The sequence below is a fragment of the Vidua macroura genome, chromosome 8 (genome assembly GCF_024509145.1).
Source record: "Vidua macroura isolate BioBank_ID:100142 chromosome 8, ASM2450914v1, whole genome shotgun sequence".
In the NCBI taxonomy this organism is placed as follows: Eukaryota; Metazoa; Chordata; class Aves; order Passeriformes; family Viduidae; genus Vidua; species Vidua macroura.
This window is the reverse complement of record NC_071578.1, coordinates 35252317-35273187: the sequence shown is the minus strand read 5'-3', so window position 1 is coordinate 35273187 and position 20871 is coordinate 35252317. Positions and strand designations below refer to the sequence as shown.

General features: G+C 40.9%; 1 protein-coding gene and 1 non-coding gene across 8 annotated transcripts in view; both read left to right on the top strand.

The window, feature by feature from the left end:
• CCAR1 (cell division cycle and apoptosis regulator 1) overlaps positions 1–20871 on the top strand; it is a 28928-nt gene that overhangs the window by 1953 nt on the left and 6104 nt on the right. For 2 of the 7 annotated variants that reach the window (XM_053983351.1, XM_053983350.1), the window contains exons 3-22: positions 5425–5675; positions 6145–6189; positions 6865–6897; positions 7861–8054; positions 8572–8686; positions 8765–8954; positions 10081–10213; positions 10510–10671; positions 11114–11339; positions 12230–12343; positions 13166–13332; positions 14067–14277; positions 15084–15167; positions 15824–16009; positions 17285–17476; positions 17818–18051; positions 18427–18538; positions 18795–18836; positions 20179–20261; positions 20713–20859. In XM_053983351.1, the coding sequence (XP_053839326.1) occupies positions 5425–5675; positions 6145–6189; positions 6865–6897; positions 7861–8054; positions 8572–8686; positions 8765–8954; positions 10081–10213; positions 10510–10671; positions 11114–11339; positions 12230–12343; positions 13166–13332; positions 14067–14277; positions 15084–15167; positions 15824–16009; positions 17285–17476; positions 17818–18051; positions 18427–18538; positions 18795–18836; positions 20179–20261; positions 20713–20859 (2921 nt within the window). The remainder of the gene's footprint in view (positions 1–5424; positions 5676–6144; positions 6190–6864; positions 6898–7860; positions 8055–8571; positions 8687–8764; positions 8955–10080; positions 10214–10509; positions 10672–11113; positions 11340–12229; positions 12344–13165; positions 13333–14066; positions 14278–15083; positions 15168–15823; positions 16010–17284; positions 17477–17817; positions 18052–18426; positions 18539–18794; positions 18837–20178; positions 20262–20712; positions 20860–20871) is intronic. The other 5 variants (XM_053983355.1, XM_053983352.1, XM_053983354.1 and 2 more) reach the window with 5 other exon arrangements.
• LOC128811142 (small nucleolar RNA SNORD98) lies at positions 12951–13014 on the top strand. The gene has a single exon (XR_008438250.1). It is a non-coding gene; the product is annotated as a small nucleolar RNA SNORD98 (small nucleolar RNA).

The following is a 20871-nucleotide window of genomic DNA, read 5'->3' as shown; positions in this document are numbered from 1 at the left end:
CCTTTCCTGACTCAGTTTTTTTTCCCCGAGGTGAGTCCTCTCTCTGCAGTGATTCCCATGGGCTTTGGTCCAGTCACACTGTATCCCCAGGGAGTGACCACCCACCCTGTGCCTCACAGCACTTTGTCCCAGTGTGCCTTTTCCTTTTCCTCCGTGCCCACTCTGCTCCATTCCCCACCTAAACTGTTGCTGTCCCTAAGCAGCTGCCCACAGGCAGTTTTTCTCTGTTTCTCTGAATAGCTCACACTTCCCTTATCCAAATGGCACCATCTCCTTCTGTAAGAAAATCCCTAACAGCTGGAAAGGGTTGGGAATGTGGGAGAGACAAACTTTGCTTTTGGTTCTCATGTCAGACTGGGGGAGACGTTGGAGCAGTCAAGGAGTGGGAGCTCCTGGGCTGGACTGTTCTTGGTGTGTTGGCTGATGTGACAGCTGATGCATCAAAAATAGTGGGGGAAGGTGGAGGCCCAGCTCCATGTCCTGTTCCAGAGGGAAAGCTGCACAAAACCTTCCAAAGGGAGGAGCTGGCAGTCATCTTAGAGCTTGCTGAGGTGGGAGCAGGAGGGAGCCCTGGAGGAGGGCTGGATGGAGCACACATCAGCCTCCTACCCCTTTTCTTATGCTTGTGACTCTGCCTGGGCCAGCCTACTTCTGAGCCTCCTTAAATTAAAGGAAGTGCAGATGTAACTGGGATAGGACTGGTCAACATCAGTTGCTGTGAGAGATTTTTCACCTGCTCAACGAGGCCAGCATCTGCAGGGATTTATAGCTGTTCATCTCACCCAGCAGCACCTGACTCAGACATGAGAGCCACTAAAGATGTAACATTTGGTTGCACTTCTACCTTCTTCCTGTGCTAGCCCCACGTTCCTTCGTGTTCCTGGTGTCCTCTTCACGTTGTGGTGTCCTTTCCTGTTCCTGCTGCAGTACACAGTCACCGTGTCTGCATCCTCTTTCTTCCCCATGTGCTCTGCTGAATGCAGTCCCTGGGATTCTTCTGCCCAGCTGAAGAATCCAACTAAAACAGCAGCTTGTTCCCCTGCTTTTTTAATATAAAGAGCACAGGAAGCATCTTTTGGAAGGTAAGCAGTGCTCTTTGACACTGCTGGGAGCTGAAGAAGTGTTTCCACTTGAACTTGCCCCTTTCAGTGTGAAGCTGTGACCTTCCAGAGAGGCTGTATTCCTAAGGAAGAGGTGCTGACCAGCCTCAACTGCTGCTCACCCGTGTTGCACCCAAGAAATGGTGCATATTGGCTTATCCTTGTGAATCTCAGTAAACTCGTTTCAAAAATATCATTTCAGAGGGTTGGCCTAAGCTGTTTCATGTATTTATGCATGCCAGCTGTTCTCATCCAAGTGTCAGGTTCCTTCTCAAAAGCTTTGAGGTGCTTGGGTATGAGGGAAGGAGATCTTCATTTTTGTGACACAAACAACATGATAAATAGTTTTTTTCAAGCTATCAGAAGCAGTGAGTAATGGTGTTAGAAACCCAATTTGATAATTGCAGAAAAGGTAATATCAGTGTTGGGGGGTTTGTGTTTTTCATTGTTTTGGTTTAGGCAATTTTTTGGTGGATTTTTTTTTTTTTAATTGCTGATGTGGATGCTGCCTTGGCCATCCCTGCTGAAGAAGTTAAAATGAGTTAAAACTCTTAATTATTAAGGTGTGGCACACTAGTTGTAGACTGATGTGCTATGTAATGAAGGGTCTGTGATCACTTTGGGAGGGCTTATTAATTACTCTCTGTGCCTGTGAAATTAGAAGAGGGATGGGCAATTCCAGGTGCCAGCAGAGATCAATGTGTGAAGAGAAACTCCTACATGTGATCACAGTGAATTTTTGTCTGCTCCTCATCTCATGCTTTTCTGCATCACAAGGCTAAAACCAGAATAAAGCCCCCGCCATGGTGGTTAAGCATTGTTAAAGCATAAATTAAATCATGCCTACTACAGAAAATGACTTCTAACTTGCATAATGATGTGCAAACTCCTGAAACGCCTGCAAAGGAGAATTCCCTCCTGCTCTGTAGCTCTTCATTTTTGGCACCTCTCTGGTTTGTGTCACAGTGCTTGCCCCGTGCTGTTTATGGGCTGTAAGGGAAAGCCTGGCTCTATAGAACTGTAGTGCTGGGGAAGTCCTGGCTCTGCTGTGTTCTGCCTGATTGGTGGTGTTGTCTTTGCTGTATCAAGACTTAATTGCGTTGGAGTGAGGAATGGTGCAGCTGATGAGAGCTGAAATGCCTGCAGCTTAGTGTCTTGTTACTGCTGGTGGCCCTGTGAGGTGACTGAAGCAGTGTGTGAGAACAGGGTGAGCATGTGGTGAATCTCAGCCCACTAAGGAATAGGAGCTGGTGCACAGTGTGCTGGCTTGCTGTAAACAGATGTCCCATGACAAATAGGCTGAGCCTGGTTTCTAGTGCCTGCCTGTTAAAAGGAGAGGTTTTGGAGTAGGTTGTGTGATGTTTGTATTGCAAGTGTGTGAAACTTAAAGAAAGTTGGAAGCCCAGGGACCCAATCTCACAATTTCTGACAACTGTGTGAAGTGTCCCAAGCCCTGCGTGGGGTACTCCTTTACTGTAATTCTAATAAACCGATGTCACTTACCAAGGAGACATATGTAGCTATGTGTTTTGAAGATGTTTCCCCAACTTCTAGGGATCTTTAGGGTTTTAGGGTAGGAAGAGGGTCTACTAAATACTGTCTTTGTGTTGGTTGCAACAGAAATGTCTGTAACCTAACCCAGAGCTGCAGCCTGGGACCCCAGTTTGTCTGAGCCCTTCCAGCTGGAGGTGCCACACAGTATTTGGTGCCAGTGGGAGTTGTTTGCACTGCATTTGAAAGAAGGCATCTCCATTGCTGTACTTACTGAGATGATTACAAATCCTGAGAAGCTATTGTTTGCCACTGCAGATGCTTGTTGCCAGTAATAATAATGTGGCAGTCAGATGTCAATTCCAGACTCAGTCTGATTCATTCTCTGTCTCTTGTTTTTCTGTGTGATTTTTCCTTTTTGTTCTCTATTTTTTTTTAACTAGTAATGCAAACTCAGTTGCCTAATTAATTGGAGCCTGTTCGACCAAGATGAGTACACAGATGAAAGGTAGTCAGATGAAAGTCCTGGAATACTTCGGGGCAAATCAGTGGGAACAAGATACAGCTTTGAAAAACTTGTTACTACAGGTGTTACCCTTTGAGAGGATCTTGGCTGTCTTTTGTCTTTGCCCTTTCTTAGTAAGTTGCTCTGCAGTGTCGGAGACTATAGACACACAGTTAATATTAAATGCTCCAAAAGTGACAGTAGAGATGGCAAAATTTCTTGTTTTTCCTTAGCTGACAAAATGGGATAAGGGTCTTAGGATGGGCTGGGAATTGCTTGAGATAATTCTGGGTTATGCTGAAATGGAAATTGCCATAGTGAAACGGAAGAGCTGAATAGTCCCAAGATCTGGTTTTGGGAGTAAGCATTTTTGTGGGTACCGTTGGTGCACAGAGTAGGAGGAAACTTGTGAAATTTGCTTTTGGTAATGCTTCCCAACTCCGTCCCCCTGTGCTGGAACAACATTAGGATAGAACTTTGGACTGAATGACAATAGCTGGCATAGTCACACATGTTCAAAGGTAACAGCATGGAGCAAATTTCTGCACTAATGGGAATTTCTGCTCGGCATGTGGAAGTAAGAGGAGATAGATGAATGCATTGGTTATTTGCCTTGACTGAGCCAGCAAAGTATTACGGCCAAGAAAAGTGAAAGTTGTCCCAGGATACAGCAGCAAAGCTTTTGAATTATATTTAAAGGTCTGTTTAAGGCGTGTTATGTGAGACAGTGGTGAGGATCCAGTTGAGGGTGTCCTTCTGGATGGTCCAAACTGCACATTCAAATTGGAGCTGGTGATGAAGCAAGAGGATCAAGACAGTGGAGGGTTTGTCAGGAGAGAAGCCTCAAATTTTGTTTGCTGGCTTCTAAAGAAATGCAAATTTTGGAATTTTCCAGGGGGAAAAGTTAATTAAATGCTTTATGCTGCAGAATGCTTGATTTCACTTTTAAAATACTGTTATTTCCTGGAATGCTTATGTGGCAATATTTGATACAGATCATAGTGATAGCAGTTATTTTCAGTGCTGTTTATGTATTTCTTTCCTGTTTCATTGCAAAATTATAAGATGATCAGTGCCATCAGCAAAGACTGCTCTGCTGGAAAGGGCAGTGTGGTAGGAAGGGTGATGTTATTCAGGACCTGTTGAGTGGGGTACAGCATTATGGTAACAATCACCAACTACGAGCAGTGTTTTACTGCATGCCTGGAACAGGAATGAAAGGTTCATTTTGCATCAGTAAGAGCAGTGTGGAGCACAAACTCTGCAGGAATACTGTAAATCTGTTCCTCATTCCATTCTGTGTCTTTGATGGCTTTGGAAGAGAGAAGAACCACGTTAATCTTGAATGTTGCTCAGTTCTGAAGATGGCTGGCTGAGCTGGTTTTGCTGGCAGTATGTTTCCCTGCAGAGTTTCTCTCTAGTTTTATTTAAACATGTGGACTAGACTGATAGTTTAATGATGTGATATATGATCATGCAGCTGCTGATAACTTTTTGAAAAAGTCCTGCCAAAGAGGGAGCAGGTTTCCAGATACATTTGCAGTTTTTTGCTGAGATTTGCATTTTGCAGGGTTCTTTGTCACCCAAAAGATCCATCTGTAAATCTTGAGCATACCTTGTTCAGAAGCATAGCCTGTGCATTTTTGCTCCTCGTGATTTGCTTATGTTCTGTGGTGAATTAAAAGATGGCATGACAATAAAATAAACTAATCTTTCCTTCTAGGCTGTTTGAGTCTGGGCAGCCCAAACCCTTTCTATTAAGAGCTGGAGAGAGCTTGAGTCCCCTTTTACATGCAGACTGATTAAACCCTCTGTTGTTACAAGGCTGTTCCTTCTCCACCAGCCCCCACTTCACAGGGGACAAAGACAGTACTGAGTGAAGCAAAAACTTGGTGATTTCAGAGGACACGTTCCATAAGCCTCTGTTTCAGAGATGCTGTTACAGTAAAGCTTTCTCTTGCCCTCAGATAGAATGCAATGTATTAATTTACAGAGCAGAGCAACAGTCTTCATTTGGCTCACCCAGAACCTGGAATACCTTCAAAAAAGTACACGGGGTGGGGGGGGAGTAGGTGCAGGTAGAGATTACAACTACAGAACTGTAAAATCACGAGCAGCTCTAGAGAAGGAAAAGTAATGGTCTCTGCTCCTTTGCTGTGGTTTACTACTGGTAGATGAATTTAGAAGATAAGCTAGCGGGATGTGATCCTTTGTCTTGAATTTTGGAACTTGATTCATCTCCTCGGTGAGCCCGGCTGCGGCGCAGAGCGTCGTGAGCCGGGCTGTCCGCGGTGCCCTGGGCGCTCACCGGCCCCGTTCTCTCCGCAGCTGCCCTGGGCGTGCAGCAGCCCTCGCTGCTGGGAGCCTCCCCGACCATCTACACGCAGCAGACGGCGCTGGCAGCCGCGGGCCTGACCACCCAGACCCCCACCAACTACCAGCTGACGCAGAGCGCCGCGCTCCAGCAGCAGGCGGCAGCCGCGGCCGCGGCCCTGCAGCAGGTAAAGCACACACAGCGGCCGGCGCTCCCCGAACTCCGTAAAGCTAAAGGATCCAGGAGGAAAGGAGAATGGAAAATGGTGAACATTGCAGTGTGAACCTGTCTTATCGATGGCGGGGGGCTGGGTTTATAGCTAGCAGTTAATCTGTGAAGGTGGGGATTTGGGCTGTGGAGGAGCTGATTTTTGGCTGTGGAAAGCCCTTTGGGTTTGGCTGCATCTAAACTGAGAATTTCAAGTATCTCACGTCATTATATATATCCTTTATGGGATTTTGCATGATTTCATAATGCGCCCTAAATACTGTCTAAGTGTCAGACTTAACAAAAGCTGCTGACTTTAGCTAAAAAGAGAACATCAGGGCCGACTCTAAAGGCTCAGAAAATTTGTTATGAAAATTATATTCATTGATATTATTAGTTATTTTTAATTAAAATTGTTTAATGTTAATTGTTTTTATCTAGAACTTGCTAAGCAGGTAAATTATACTTTATATTATTGTGGTAATAATTCTCCTGTTTATGAGATATTTTGCTTTTATCTGTTTCAGCAATATTCACAACCTCAGCAGACTCTCTATAGTGTACAACAACAGGTTTGTCTGATTCTTACTGTGTACATCACAAATAACTTAAAAAATAATGTCGATTGTGTGTCTTGTAGGATTTGTCTCCGAAATCATCCTCATATGGGAAGTTGTTAAAGAAACTTAAGTAATACTTTGTGTGGCAAAAGAGAGCTTGAAGTTCATAAACTTGGAAAGACGTATGCAGAATGGAAAGCTGCCTACCTTCATGCAAAAACAAATTTTAAAAATACGTACTGTTCCATGTGTAAATGATTCTCTGCTAAACTTTGCTCCAAACAGGGCCGTGTATTTTAACTGCTGGAAAGACGCTGTCCAAAAACGTTCCCTTTTGGATTTTTGTTATGATCTTCAAACTTAACAGGATTTTTTAAAAAGAATGAAAGTACAAGGGAATTACATGCCTAAGCTGTTCCAGCTGCCAAAATTTTTTTTGGTATTGCTATTAAATTTCAGTTCAAAAAAATTTAACATTTCTCCTTTCTGTGTAAAGCCGGGTTATACAATCTCAAAATTAACCCCATAAGCACAGTTTTACAGATGTGCAAACTACTGAAATGACCAAGCCCTAGAAAACTAGTAACTGACTCAGATTAAGCAAAAACTCTTACTTGTAAAGAGGAGGTAGAATTGTACAATTTCCTTAAGCATATAAAATTAATTTATAACTTTATTTATTTTAAGTTGCAGCAACCTCAGCAGACCCTTTTAACTCAGGTTAGTTTGGTTTTATTGTTTGGTCTTCATCCCCAAACAGATAATGCAAGAGTGCAAATTTGTCACATCTTGGTATTTTAATCTGTAAAATGAACTAATATGAATGGACATTTTATTGGTACAGGTTTATTTTATCCAGATGTTAAAATATGCATAGCCTTGGTTTCAAAAATTAATAGCAACCACTTTTCCTTAATCTTGAAGGGAACATGTGTGTTGATTATATCTTAATTTTTTTTTGTTTGAACTTCAAGTGTCCAGTTGTTTTGCAGTAAATAACAAAACGGGGAAGATCTTTCTCTTCCTTGTGAAGGAATTTAATTTCCTGTATTAACAGTATGTGTATAAAGAGGTTTAAAAAGAGCCTTGCTGAGCTTGACGGGTTTAAAACATGCAGCCATTTAACACACTGCAAAATGCTTGAGTTCCATTTTCACTTGAACTTTTAAGCAGGCTTTGAAAAGGTAAAAATGTTTGACTTGATTTCATTATCTTACTGTGTTCTGCTTTTGTAAGGGAAGTACATGAACTGTTAGGGAAGGGTTTGTGTTGGCCTCAGCCTTTACTGACTTCTACTATTACAGGTGGCATATAAATGCAGAATGACCTCTTAAGCGTTTATTCCTAGCAAAGTTGGGAATTTATCTCCACTTCAGGGCCACTGTATGAGTTACCTGTAGACAATAATGCAGTCTTCATATTTTTTGTCTGGACAAAGTGCATTTTTGGGGGAAGCTGACTCTTGTAAAAGAGAAGGATAAACAAAGCCAGTCTTCATTCAAAGTAAGATACATGTGATCTTCAAAAAAACCCAACAAAAACCACAAGAAACTTCCACCGTCTGAAATGCCTGTTCTAGGTGCTGTAGTCATTTTAAACCGCTGTCTCTGTGGCTCAAGGACCTGTTCCCTGTCAGTGTGCCAGCTGTTACAGGACTGAGAGTTGGCTTTGTTTTGCTTGCAGCCGGCAGTGGCGCTCCCGACCAGCCTCAGCCTGTCCACGCCCCAGCCGGCAGCACAGATCACTGTCTCCTACCCGGCCCCCCGCTCCAGCCAGCAGCAAACCCAGCCTCAGAAGCAGCGTGTCTTCACTGGCATGGTCACTAAGCTACATGATACGTTTGGCTTTGTGGATGAAGATGTCTTTTTTCAGCTTAGGTAAGCTGTGAACGCTCGCCTGCAGATGTACTCCGTGATGCTCTCAGTAATCAAAGGTTTAGATCCTTGCACGGTAATTCTCTGTGCAATGGTGTGTTGTTTTCATTCAACAGTGAAAGTCAGAGAGGTTAATAGAGGCTAATTCTGAGGCACTTCATGTGAATTTTTGAATTTTTTTAATACGAAGCCCAAAGCTGGGAGACCCAGAGGTTACTAGCTTTGTGTAATAGAAAATTGCAGAATTTGTGGGTGATTAAAAGCATAAAACCTGCTGTCTGCATGTCCTAACTTGGGACTGTGTGGGGAACTTTTCCCTTAGGGCCAAAGACATGGATTTACTAAGTTCCTGTGCGTTCCTGAAGTGAAGCAGGTAGCACTAATGCTGAATTTGGGAATAGATGCTGTTCCTGTAAGCTTTTTAAAATTAATTTTGCCTACTTTCTCCCATGTTGAAATGTAACATGCAAAGAACCTAGCTAAAAAAGCCTCTCACGTGCATTTTCTGTAACGTTTGCAGTGCTGTTAAAGGCAAGACACCTCAGGTGGGTGACAGAGTTCTGGTAGAAGCTACTTACAATCCCAACATGCCGTTCAAATGGAACGCCCAAAGGATCCAGACGCTGCCCAACCAGGTAGGAGGGGTTGCGCGGCGTGGCGGGCAGAGGCCGGCTCGGCTGGAGCTCGCTGCCGACTCGCTGTGTCTCTGCCAGAACCAGAGCCAGGCGCAGCCGCTGCTGAAGACGCCGCCGGCCGTCCTGCAGCCCATCGCGCAGCAGACCTTCGGCGTCCAGGCGCAGCCGCAGCCGCAGTCCCTGCTGCAGGCGCAGATCTCAGCAGCGTCCATCACACCTCTGCTCCAGACGCAGCCGCAGCCGCTGCTGCAGCAGCCGCAGCAGAAAGGTGCTCCTTCAGTGCTCGCCTTGTTGGGGGGTCACTGGTGCTCGGTGGAAAATGGTTATTTTCTTGCTAATCGGAAGGCTGAAGTAATAGCTGAAATAACATGGAGGGGATGTATTGAGTTTTCAGGTTGAATATGTCTTCCTGCAGCTTTGTGCAAGGCGCATTGCCTGCAGTAGCTCAGAAATCACCTGGTTAGTGAAATCCCCACTGTGAAATCCCCGTGGGCTCCTGTTCACGTTAAGGTTTTGTAATCCGAAAGCAAATTCAATGTAATTTTTGTTCTTTCACAGACATGTAGGGAGTTGAAAGTATTGATAGCAGTGCAGTCCTTCAGCATCCTCTGCAGTTTTCCACAAAATCAGGTTTTGCAGTTGTGTTGTTAAAGCTGTCATTTTTTTGCTTATTAATTTCAGTTAGCCATGTGTGCATCTGAAAGAAGAAACACTGCCAAACATGGCAAATCTAAAACAAAGGTGGTGAAGTCTCTTGAACTTCAGGTGGCTGAGGAATCCGTGGTAGAAGTGATAATATTAGGAGTGGTCTTAACACAGTAAAAGCAAGGGTAGAAGAACCGAAGCAGAATTGTTTTGCATAAATGCTTACTATAATCTAAGTAGTCACAGTTGTTCGTTGGTGTTTAGTAACATTTGCTCCACTTAAATCAGTTGTATAAATGTCTTGAGGCAAAGAAATTATGTGCTGAGGGATTGATGTAGCGGTATGATACATTGATTTAGGAAAATTTTTCAGGATGCCAGTTATTTTTATGTATGAATAGCCTTAAAATGAGGATTTCAGCTTTCCTTTAGTTCAGTGAGTAGGTACTCTATTTGTAATTTAAGTTTTTGAGAAGGCTTAGCTGTTTATTAAGATAAATTCTATGTACTTAGGTCATATTGGCTTCCATCTCAAGAAGATGCTTTTAAACCAATTTCACTTAAATAGAGCGTCAGTTTGCCTCAGTGAAGACTAGCTTAGGTCTCCTGAGTTTCTTTGGGTGGGTGTTAATAATGGATAAATTTGACTGTAGAGTTAGGTTAGGAAATGTACACAAGTGAAACAGCTGTAAGCAGCAATGTTTGCCAAGTGCAGATATTCTGTATTGATGCTGTACATTCTGTTTCAGGTGGTTTGTTGCAGCCCCCAGTCCGTCTGGTTTCACAGCCACAACCAGCTCGAAGACTGGACCCACCATCCAGATTTTCTGGGAGGAATGACCGAGGTGGAGACCCTATGCCAAACCGAAAAGATGACAGGAGGTGTGTAGACCAGACTGTGATCTGAGCATTCCATGAAGACCTTTCCTCACCCAGAGCTGAGCTGCTTGCTCCAGAGTGGGTCAGCAAGACCCACAAGTTGTTACCCTTAGGAATTAGGGAAGAGTTCTTATCTGCCTGAAAGTAGGGAGTTGTGGAATCAGTTTCTCTTGTAAAGAGACTCTACTGAAACTTCCCTTTTTTGAGTTGTCTCTGACAGCTCTGGCTTCTGTTGTGCTAGAAATCACTTTGTGTTACCAGCCTGCAAAAATATTTGTATTTTGTGTGTGTCCTTTAAGTCGTGAAAGGGAGCGAGAGAGACGCAGGTCCCGGGAGAGATCTCCCCAGAGGAAACGCTCCCGAGAGAGGTCGCCCCGACGGGAGCGGGAGAGGTCCCCGCGGAGGCCCCGGCGCGTCGTTCCTCGTTACACCGTGCAGTTTTCCAAGTTTTCATTGGACTGGTACGTTTATAGTGCCAGGTGTTTGCCTACGGTTCACTTAATCGTGGCACAGCTTACTGTGAGCTGTGTCAGCCCACGTGTGTGTAAGTGGGTGTTGAATGGTGATCCTGACTTCAGAGAAGGGTCAAGTACGTAATGGCTAAGAACCTTGTATGATAAACTTGCTGGAGGTTCTGTGTTACTTTAGAATGCTATTGCAAAATCGCTTTATAGCGTTGTTTAATGAATATGCCCTAACATGCAGACACCTGAATTGGAAGAGTGTTTAATAGTTACTTTTTTTAAAACTTCATGCGTGACATTCAAACCTACGTTCTTGAGATTTTATATATACAGCATCAAATATACACTGGTTGTATTGCCAATTAATATACCTCTTAATGATGTACTTTGTTAATAGTTCTTAATTGCTGTATCTTTCAAATTCTGCTGTGTCTTTCAGCCGTAGCTGTGATATGATGGAGCTGAGGAGGCGTTACCAGAACTTGTATATCCCGAGCGATTTCTTTGATGCTCAGTTTACGTGGGTGGATGCTTTCCCTATGTCTAGACCATTTCAGCTGGGAAACTACTGTAATTTCTATGTAATGCATAGAGAAGTAGATCCTATAGATAAGAACGCTGCTGTCCTTGATCCACCTGATGCTGATCATCTCTACAGTGCTAAGGTTTGTATGCTTTTCCACCGATACCACTATTCATTAGAAATTTCTTTTATCAATAGGATGCAAAAGTGGGTATAACTGAACTGAAAATATTCTGCAGCCACTTGAGCAAAATACAGTATTTTAAACTTTTCAGTAAAAAGGTAGTATGTAGAGCTTAAAGAATCACAGCTGAAATTCAGTTTGTTTTTCTGTTACTAGAGCTGTGCTAAATCTTGCATTTACAGAGGTATCTTCCATTGTCTGCACGCAGTTGCAGTGATATGATTATAGGAAAGAAAGCCAGCTCCTGCAAGGTCTCTGAATGATTTCTTAAGCAATTAATTTTGAGTAGTTAATGGAGTCCTTTTTATTTCTTCAAGGATACTTTCTGTGCAGTTTGTATTATTCTGTTTAGTTATTCTTTCCTATTCATCTCAATTATACTATTTATTGTTTTGTTTGAAGTAGATTGAGAGCTATCTTTAACATGTAATACTTCTAACACAGATTGGCAAAATCTCAGACCTATTTTAATGACATACTTCAAATGGAAGAGGTTCTAGGAAAATGTTTTGATAAAGGGGTCTTTTATACATGATTACAGCCCCTGATGCAGCATATTTTGATATTCAGATATAGACTCAACTTACTCGCCTACTGTGTACAAAAACTGTAAAGCTCAAGTATCAGACATGCTGGTTTTTCAGTCTGTTTGGGCAGAGCAAGAGCTGCCTTTCAGAAGGTTGAGCTTCAAAACATAGTCAGTAACTGAGAAGGATCATCCTGTTTTATCATACACCTGTTTAGGATATAGAGCAACCTTGTTAAGTTTTGGTGTGTGTTTTTGCAACTTGTCATTGTTTATCAGTTGTAGTGAGACCTTCACCAGACTGCTCTGACTCTCACCACAGGTGATGTTGATGGCTAGTCCTAGCATGGAAGATCTCTACCACAAGTCATGTGCTCTGGCTGAGGATCCCCAAGAACTTCGTGATGGATTTCAGCATCCTGCTAGACTTGTAAAGGTAAATATGCTTCAATGCCAGACACTTTTGGCAATAAAGGTTGGTTATAGAGCTTTGCTGTTTTTGACAATAAGAGAGGAGTTTGTAGACAGCTGAATGATGACTTCATTTTTCCTCTGGATAGACCTAGTTTATATGTCAATTCTTTTTCCACTTTATAGGAGCTTCATATTTACTGCTTTGTTCCACTTAGGTAAATTAAAATAATTAACTTTGTTAGCTGCTTTTTAGAAGCACTTACTGATTTTGTAAGGGCTCAGTTGTGAAGACAATATAAGTGAAGCAACAGTTAAGCAGCTGGTGTGTTAAGTGAAATTTAACCATTAAACTGAACAAGCTGTAAGTGCTGTGGTGTTTCAGGACAGCAGACTTGTTTTCCAGTTGAATTCTAACTTACAGCACACGGGAATACTTTCATTTATAGGTATGATGCTCTTGTGGTCTCACCTTCTGTAGCTTTTCTTCATCACTTTTAAGCAGGCGCATCTCTAAATGTTAAGACACCATTTAAATTACTGTCTGTCTTATGGGTTAGAAAGCTTTTAATTGCAAAGGGACAAGCCTACATCAATAAACAAATTTGATGGAAAATCTTGAAAGCAAGAATGAGTGATGATGTTTTAAACCTATTCCATTGCTGAAATAATCTGTGGAAAAAAATAACTGAACTCTTTCTTGACTGATTTTCATTTTCAGATTTCAAAATAATTTCACGGTTTACTCACGGATTTCAGTGTGTGTGCTATGAAATATTCTTTGCACTTCGGGAAAATGACTTTTTATCCCTAGCAGGGGAACATTCAGAAGACTCTTTTTGTCTAGTTTTTAGTGGGTATGAAAGGCAAAGATGAAGCTATGGCTATTGGAGGACACTGGTCCCCCTCACTGGATGGACCTGATCCAGAAAAGGACCCTTCGGTGCTGATAAAGACGGCAATTCGTTGTTGCAAGGCTCTTACAGGGATTGACTTAAGTGTGTGCACGCAATGGTAAGTACTGTACTGCAAAGCCAAGTACACTGTAGAAATAAATACTTGTCTGTTGCCAGGACTTAAAAAAAAAAAAAGAATAAAAAAAAGCTGGAGAAACCCTTTTTTCTTTGTCAACTGCTCTTGGTAGTTCAGGTGAACTACTCAAAGGATGTTCTGTTTGGTAATCAGTTTGATTGGTGCCAACTGTGCTGAATACTGCATTAAGAACTAATTAAAAATTCTGGGTTTATTTTGACATGTTATACTGTAATTTTTTTAATGAATGTGCGTTGAAAATATTTTTCATTTTGTGCATAGCTGGAGAGGATCGTCAAGAGAACTTCATTTCATTATTCTTTTGTTACAAATAAATAGCCGTTTGTTATACAGCCATATTTTCTCTTGATGAGTTTCTGTCCTATGTTAACACTCACTGTAGTTGTACCAATACCAGGAAAGCCTATTGTATGCTAAATCTGAAGTTCTTCAACAACTTCTATTTGCACATAAAACCTACTTGGGCTAAACAACAAGTTGTATGAAAAGCATTTTGTTGGTTTTCCTCCTTTTCAGTTGCGATACCTTTTTACAAGTGTGCCAAAAGAGAAAATATGGCTTCCATAATTTTTTTCTTTAGATAAACCTCAAGGTCTTGCAGCAAAATTTCTTTACTTGATGTGCTACAAGTGATCTAGGCTCTTTAAAATGTATTGTAGAATTTTTTTTCCAACATGCTTCTTCCCTTGCAACAGGTACCGTTTTGCAGAGATTCGCTACCATCGCCCTGAGGAGACCCACAAGGGGCGTACAGTTCCAGCTCATGTGGAGACAGTGGTTTTATTTTTCCCGGATGTTTGGCATTGCCTTCCCACCCGCTCAGAGTGGGAAACCCTCTCCCGAGGATACAAGCAGCAGCTGGTCGAGAAGCTTCAGGGTGAACGCAAGGAGGCTGATGGAGAACAGGCACTGAACGCTAATCCCTTTTTCTATTTCTGCTTCTCACAGGCACAGGAACACAGGCACAAAATGCACACCACATACTACACTACATACATACATAGGAGGAACATAACTGGTAACAATGACTGGTAAACCAGCTTTCAGCAGTGTAGTGGATGTTGCTTTTTATTTTTATTTCAGCTAGTTCACTAACTTTAAATGTGTATGCTGATATCACAAACGGAATTAAATTGTGCTTATGATGCGCAGAAAATTTTTTATCGTAGACATAGTTGCTGGAATCTGGGACCAGTTGTTGAGTGAGATTCAGTTTATGAATAGCTGTCTTCAAACATTTTGCCATTTTCTGAAATTTCTAAATTCTCTCTTGTGGCCAGTTCTAATTGTGATATTTGAAATTGAACAAACACTAGTCTGAAACATCTGAATTTCAGGCCACGTGGCTGATCAGCATCTTGGAATAAGGGAAGGTCTGACTGAACAAAGAGTAATTTGGGGGATTTAAAATGTGGGGGAAGATCACCCACTGTGTGGTTACTGGAGACCAGCAGTGTCTGTGTAACCCCAATATCCTTTGTGGTGTTGCTTATCACCCTTTTGTGTTCCACAGATCTGGCTTGTATTGGCTGAGTGGCACTGTGATCATTTATAAAGTGGTAGAATGTGTGTGTGAACTTGTCTAAATAATAACTTTAGGAGAAGACTATCTGAAACAGTTGTGACCTTGCACAGATCAGCATCAGAATTTAAAAAATAACTGAAATGCTTTCAAGCTTTCTGAATGATAATTTTGAAATTTTGTTTGTCAGGATGAAGAGGAAAAGGATGATGGGGAAGCTAAAGAGATCTCTACGCCTACGCACTGGTCTAAACTGGATCCAAAAACAATGAAGGTAACAAACGCTTCTGAAAATTTGATTCCATTGTACTTTTTCACTTTTAAGACATGATCTGAAATGCAGCTGTATGTTCCCTTAACTGAGAAAGAAAACTTCAGTAGTGTTTTGCTTAATTTATAGGTACTAGGTGTGGTATCACAGTATGCAGGGATGACTCCTGGTTGTAGAAGGTAGAATACAGCTAATTGAATCTATTCTGTACTTTGTACAATTAAAGGATATCACGTATGGTACATTAAATGGAAAACGAGAGTTCTGCTGTAATCTGCCAGGTTACTACTCACATTAAAAAAATGTGGGGTCTAAAATACTTGAGTGATACATTTTTGTACAATTACTGCCTTTTTAAACTATGTCAGGAGACATAATAAAAAGTTTCCTCAAAAGCAATAGTAATAATAAACTGTTTTACTTAAACAAAATCCTTCCCTACCTCTGTGAAAAGTTCCTCAGAAAGAAGTTTTTTTGTGGAAAACATCAATTTAAATGTAATATGTTTGTTTTATCAGTAACTATTAGTGTTTTTCAGCACGTGTTTAAAAAATACAGTTGACTTTTCGGTGTTGTTGATTTTTACCTCATTTTCTCTACTAATCAAATGTTTTGTGATGTCACTGCTTGATACCACTCACAAAGCTTTTATTTACCAGGTAAATGACCTTCGCAAAGAATTAGAAAGTCGAACCCTTAGCTCTAAGGGACTGAAATCTCAGCTGATAGCTCGACTGACAAAGCAGCTGAAAGTAGAGGAACAAAAAGAAGAGCAAAAGGAGCTAGAGAAGTCTGAGAAAGAAGAGGAAGAGGAGGAGGATAGGAAATCTGAAGATGATAAAGAGGTTAGGATTTGGACTTACTTGCTTTTAAGTCCTAAGTATGCATTAAATATATTAAACATTCTTGTAAATATGTATAAGCGTAAAAAGTAGAGGCATGTGCCTACTTCTGCTGGGATTTTGTTGTTCTCAGGTGACTGTACTGGGAACTCTTGCTGTGCCTTGAGCTGCTGAATTGGGAAGAAATCTTGGCCAGTTTGAATTACTTTCTATAGCCAAATCAGCTTAAATATACCACTGCACTAAGGGTGTCTGAATTAATGTTTGACCTTAAATCTAAGGAAAAATAAATCCAAGTCTCCTGAGAAAAGCCATGCTCAAGACGAGTGAACACTTAAGAATTCCTTAACTCCTTAAACCTACATGAAAAACAGTTGCTTAGTTCTGTTAGCCTCTGTGTCTCTCAGTCCAGCTTCTTCATGTGGCAGGTGGTTTGCTTGGGTTTGTTTTCCCTTATTATGAAGCTTTAATTTTTGCTTTTGGATACTTGCTGTGTACTGGAATTTCTCAGTTTTTTGGTTTGTAGTTGCAGTGCTTAGTCTGGTTTGCTATTTCACAAAGATAAACAAAATTTGTGCTGCAAGGCCAAAGCTCAACCACAGAAAGGGGGCAGAAATGTTTGGAGAATGGCTTTTGCTTTAGTTGCTTTTAAACCTGCCTTTTTGTCTGTTACCTGCTAACCTGTATGGGATGATAGGAAGTTTTATATTTTTATATACCTCTGTAAACCTTGTTGAGGGAGGAAAGGCCACGTGCTTGCTAATTCTGTCAGCTGCTGCTGCCTTCTCCCACAGCTTGGATGGGGTTCAACTAGCTTGGGTTTCTTGTCACAGCTTTCTTTAGGATTGAAGGGGAGCTGTGATTGTGCTGGCTTTTTATAAAGCACAAGCTCTGCCATGACTTTTTTTTTGTAGTCAGGAAACTTCAGTATTTGTCTCTGGGCAATCAGTAAGATGATGACATTTTATGTTTTGTAACCCTTCATTTCATTTGCATCAGGTATATCTATAGAGATAGCATTTTCCATAATCAGGAGTTAGATAAATTGTCATCTGGTACCTGTTAGAGCTGTGTTGGGTGTCTTTGGAGAGATGAGGTATGAAGCCTTTCTCTTCCTTTGTAAGGAGTAAACAGCGTGCTGTGCTGTACAGCCGTGCGTTGCTTTCAGCAGCTTAGGCTTTCCTTTGCTCAGGAGAGCAGTGAATCCCAAAAACTAATGTAGAGGCTGAAACTTCAGCTTTGGAACATGCTCCATGTTGGTTTTCGGTCCCTTTTTAGGAAGAGGAAAGAAAACGCCAGGAGGAGCTGGAACGTCAGCGGCGGGAGCGGCGCTACATCCTGCCGGATGAGCCGGCCATCATCGTGCACCCCAACTGGGCAGCCAAGAGCGGCAAGTTTGACTGCAGCATCATGTCTCTGAGTGTTCTTCTGGACTACAGACTGGAGGATAATAAAGAGCATTCCTTTGAGGTACCACAGCAGTGCTGCAGTTAGCTCTTCCTGTTTCTTTGGAGTTTCGTGTGAAAATTTCTACATTGCCGAGTCTTTGGTAGGTGGTACGACAGCAGTGTCCTCACTGCGTGGTATCCAGAGGAATCCACAGGTTTAAAGGTATTGAGTGGAATTTGTAAAGTTGTTTAAGGATTCCATGTTCAAACCAGATAGTAAGAAATCTGACACTCCATAAAGTTCTGATATGGTGTAAGTTGGGAAAATTGCACCTCATAGCTATTTTACCACGATTATATAAGTTTTTAATACATATTTTAAAACTTTTTGTCACTTCTCTTTTCTTTCTTCTTTATGTGCAGGTATCATTGTTTGCAGAGCTCTTCAATGAAATGCTTCAGAGAGATTTTGGTGTCAGAATTTACAAAGCACTGATTTCTCTCCCAGAGAGAGAGGACAAAAAGGACAAAAAAAGCAAAAAAGATGAGAGAAAAGAAAAAAAAGAAGAAAAAGATGATGAAACGGATGATCCAAAACCTAAAAGAAGGAAATCTGGAGACGATAAAGATAAAAAAGAAGAGAGAGATGAAAAGAAGGTCTGCATTTAGTTCATATGCAGTCCTAGCCTGTCTGGATAAATAGTAAAATGTTTCTGTTTAAATTTTACATTATTGCTTTCAAAAACTCAGCTCTACAATCGATATTAATTTTCAATATCAATTATTAATATCAATGTTAATTGATTTGACATTTTGATCTATTTAAATATGTTTCAATGATATTCAGTAATTTAAAACTTTTACAGATGTATTGGGAGTATTTTAACATTCAGCTGTATCACTTAAATTTCTATCTATGTTCTTAGGTGACTAAACATAAATGTAGGCAAATTTTAACTGAATGTTAATAAGGTTTTTATTTTGCTGGGTTTTCATTCTGACTAGATAAATATTTAGGAACTTTTGTTACAGAGGGAAGATAAAAGGAAAGATGATTCTAAAGATGAAGAAGAAACGGAAGATGACAATAATCAAGAAGAATACGATCCAATGGAGGCAGAAGAGGCTGAAGATGAAGATGAAGGTATCTTGAACTATAAATTTTGTGACCTTTAACAAATTTTTATCATCACTGGTTATGTTCTTTCAAGCTGGAGAACGCACTGGAACTAAACAATTTAAAATTGCATTATTAAACTAATTTTATTTTAGTAAATTTGACCAGTTCTACGTAAAGTGTAAGTACCTTTACACCAGGCATTGTGTGAACATAGTGAATATGAGCTAGCTGTGGTGCTCTAAGTAAGGCATGCATATAGAAGTGGTTTTATTTTTTTCAGAATGCAGACCACTCGCAACTCCCATTGAAGTCAGTAGGAGATGTGAGTATTCAGCACCTCTGAAAAACCAAGCCACTTTTACATGCCTAACTTCCTACTCCTCAGTTCTGGAATGCCACCTTGATTTTAGCTAGGACAGAATGTAGTGTGGGTGCTCTTCAGCACATGCTACAAGTTGTTTTTTGTTGGGGTGGAGTTGTGTTAGCCTGAAAAAATAGGGAAAGGGTCTGGAGGACTCTGCAGGCAACGGTAGCAGCTCTTCCCCTGCTCAGGGATTCAGAAAGGTGTAAAATATTGTGTGTGCTTTTTGGCTCGTACTTTGGGTAGTTGCCTTTCTGTGGAGAGGATTTGCTAGACATGTGGGTTTGAACTGTGTAGATACTGCACTCCCAGCATTTTCAGTTGTGTTTTTGGCAGAGTACTGCACCAGCCTTAAAAAACTGTGGTTTCCAGAATAACTCCTATTTGCTTATAATTTGTCTGTAAGAGTGGCCTGGGCTTGTCTGTTTTGTACAAGTGCTGCTGCTTCCCAGAATCTGTCCTTGTGCCATTCCCAGTCAAGAGGTGCTGAGAAAACCCAGCAGGCCATGGAGGTGCAGGAGAAAGCGATTGGTTCTCAGGAAAGGGTTGGTAAAATTAGCCAAGTGTTGTAATACATAGTTTTTCCCAAGTTTTCCTCACAAGGAGGGTGAGCTTAAAGATGAACTTGGCACATGATTCTCTGACCCAAGGCTTGCACATAAAGTACAGAGCTGCACGCCAAAATCCATTGCAGCAGTTGTCTCATCCCTTTCTCTCTTTCAGTCTAGTTTTACTGTACTGCCTACCTTTAGACAAAAAACCTGCCATTTGTAATTCACATCTAGTAAGTGATGTGATCTGTAACTTCTTGGAGAATCTAAGTCATAGGAAGAGTAATCTCTCACTCAACATGAGTATAAACCCATGGTTTTAATTACATAGTGTATATGGGTTTTACTATTTGAAATATTTGAGAGTAAATAATACTGAATTTGAATAGGAATAACCATAGCTGAATGCAGACTCTGCCAAGCCTCATTAGGGAGAATGGTGATAATTTCCTGCACACCACTTAAATAAATGGAGATGTTGGCAGCGCTCATTTTGGCCTAGTTAGCATTTATTTCAGCTTGTGTGAAACAAACACAGGGAAAAAATTATAAATGGCTTATGTTAAAATAAGACTAGAGAAAAATTAGAATTTAACAGGGCTCACTTTATTGCATTTTTTTATTATTTTTCAGGGAGGTATATTGCAGATGTTTGGGGGTTTATGTGGACTTCTTTAGTGACAACGTGTATTCTGTTAATGGTTATATAATTGTTTGCTGTGGGTATATTGAATTTTCTTTCTGTTTTGCAGACCGGGACGAAGAGGAAATGAACAAACGGGAGGACAGAAGAGAGGGAAATAAACATTGCAAAGAGAGGGCATCTAAAGATAAAGTAATTAACACCTTTCTTAATGACTGCATAGACCTTGTTAGAGGTGTCCTAATTACAGCTTAGCTTTATTTTTATTATAAGACCTGTTTTCCCTGTGAAAACAGCCGTTAAGTAAATGATTGAGGGCAGAAGGGATGTTTCCTATTTTATAATTAGATTAATTCTATGACCATTTTTTACATACTAGCATGAACAAAAGGAAATTGTGTCTACCAGCTATTTCTATCCATTGTGATGTATTTCTTCTAAATACTGAAAGATTACTTTTCATATATAGGTTAAATTAGTCTTAAATAACATGATCTAAGCAGGTAGTTGTTAGTAATATTAATTACTTGACTTAAAGTAACAATAAAATGAACAGAGAAAAAACCTTTGTTAAGTCAGAAGTTGGTATATTTTTGAAATGATATTTTAACTCTCTAATGAGCCCATCATCAATTTTCTGTAGGAGAAAGACAAGACCCAGATGGTAACTGTTAACAGGGATCTCCTGATGGCTTTTGTTTATTTTGATCAAAGTCATTGTGGATACCTTCTGGAGAAGGACATGGAGGAGATCCTGTACACTCTTGGACTTCACCTGTCACGTGCTCAGGTTTTGTATACT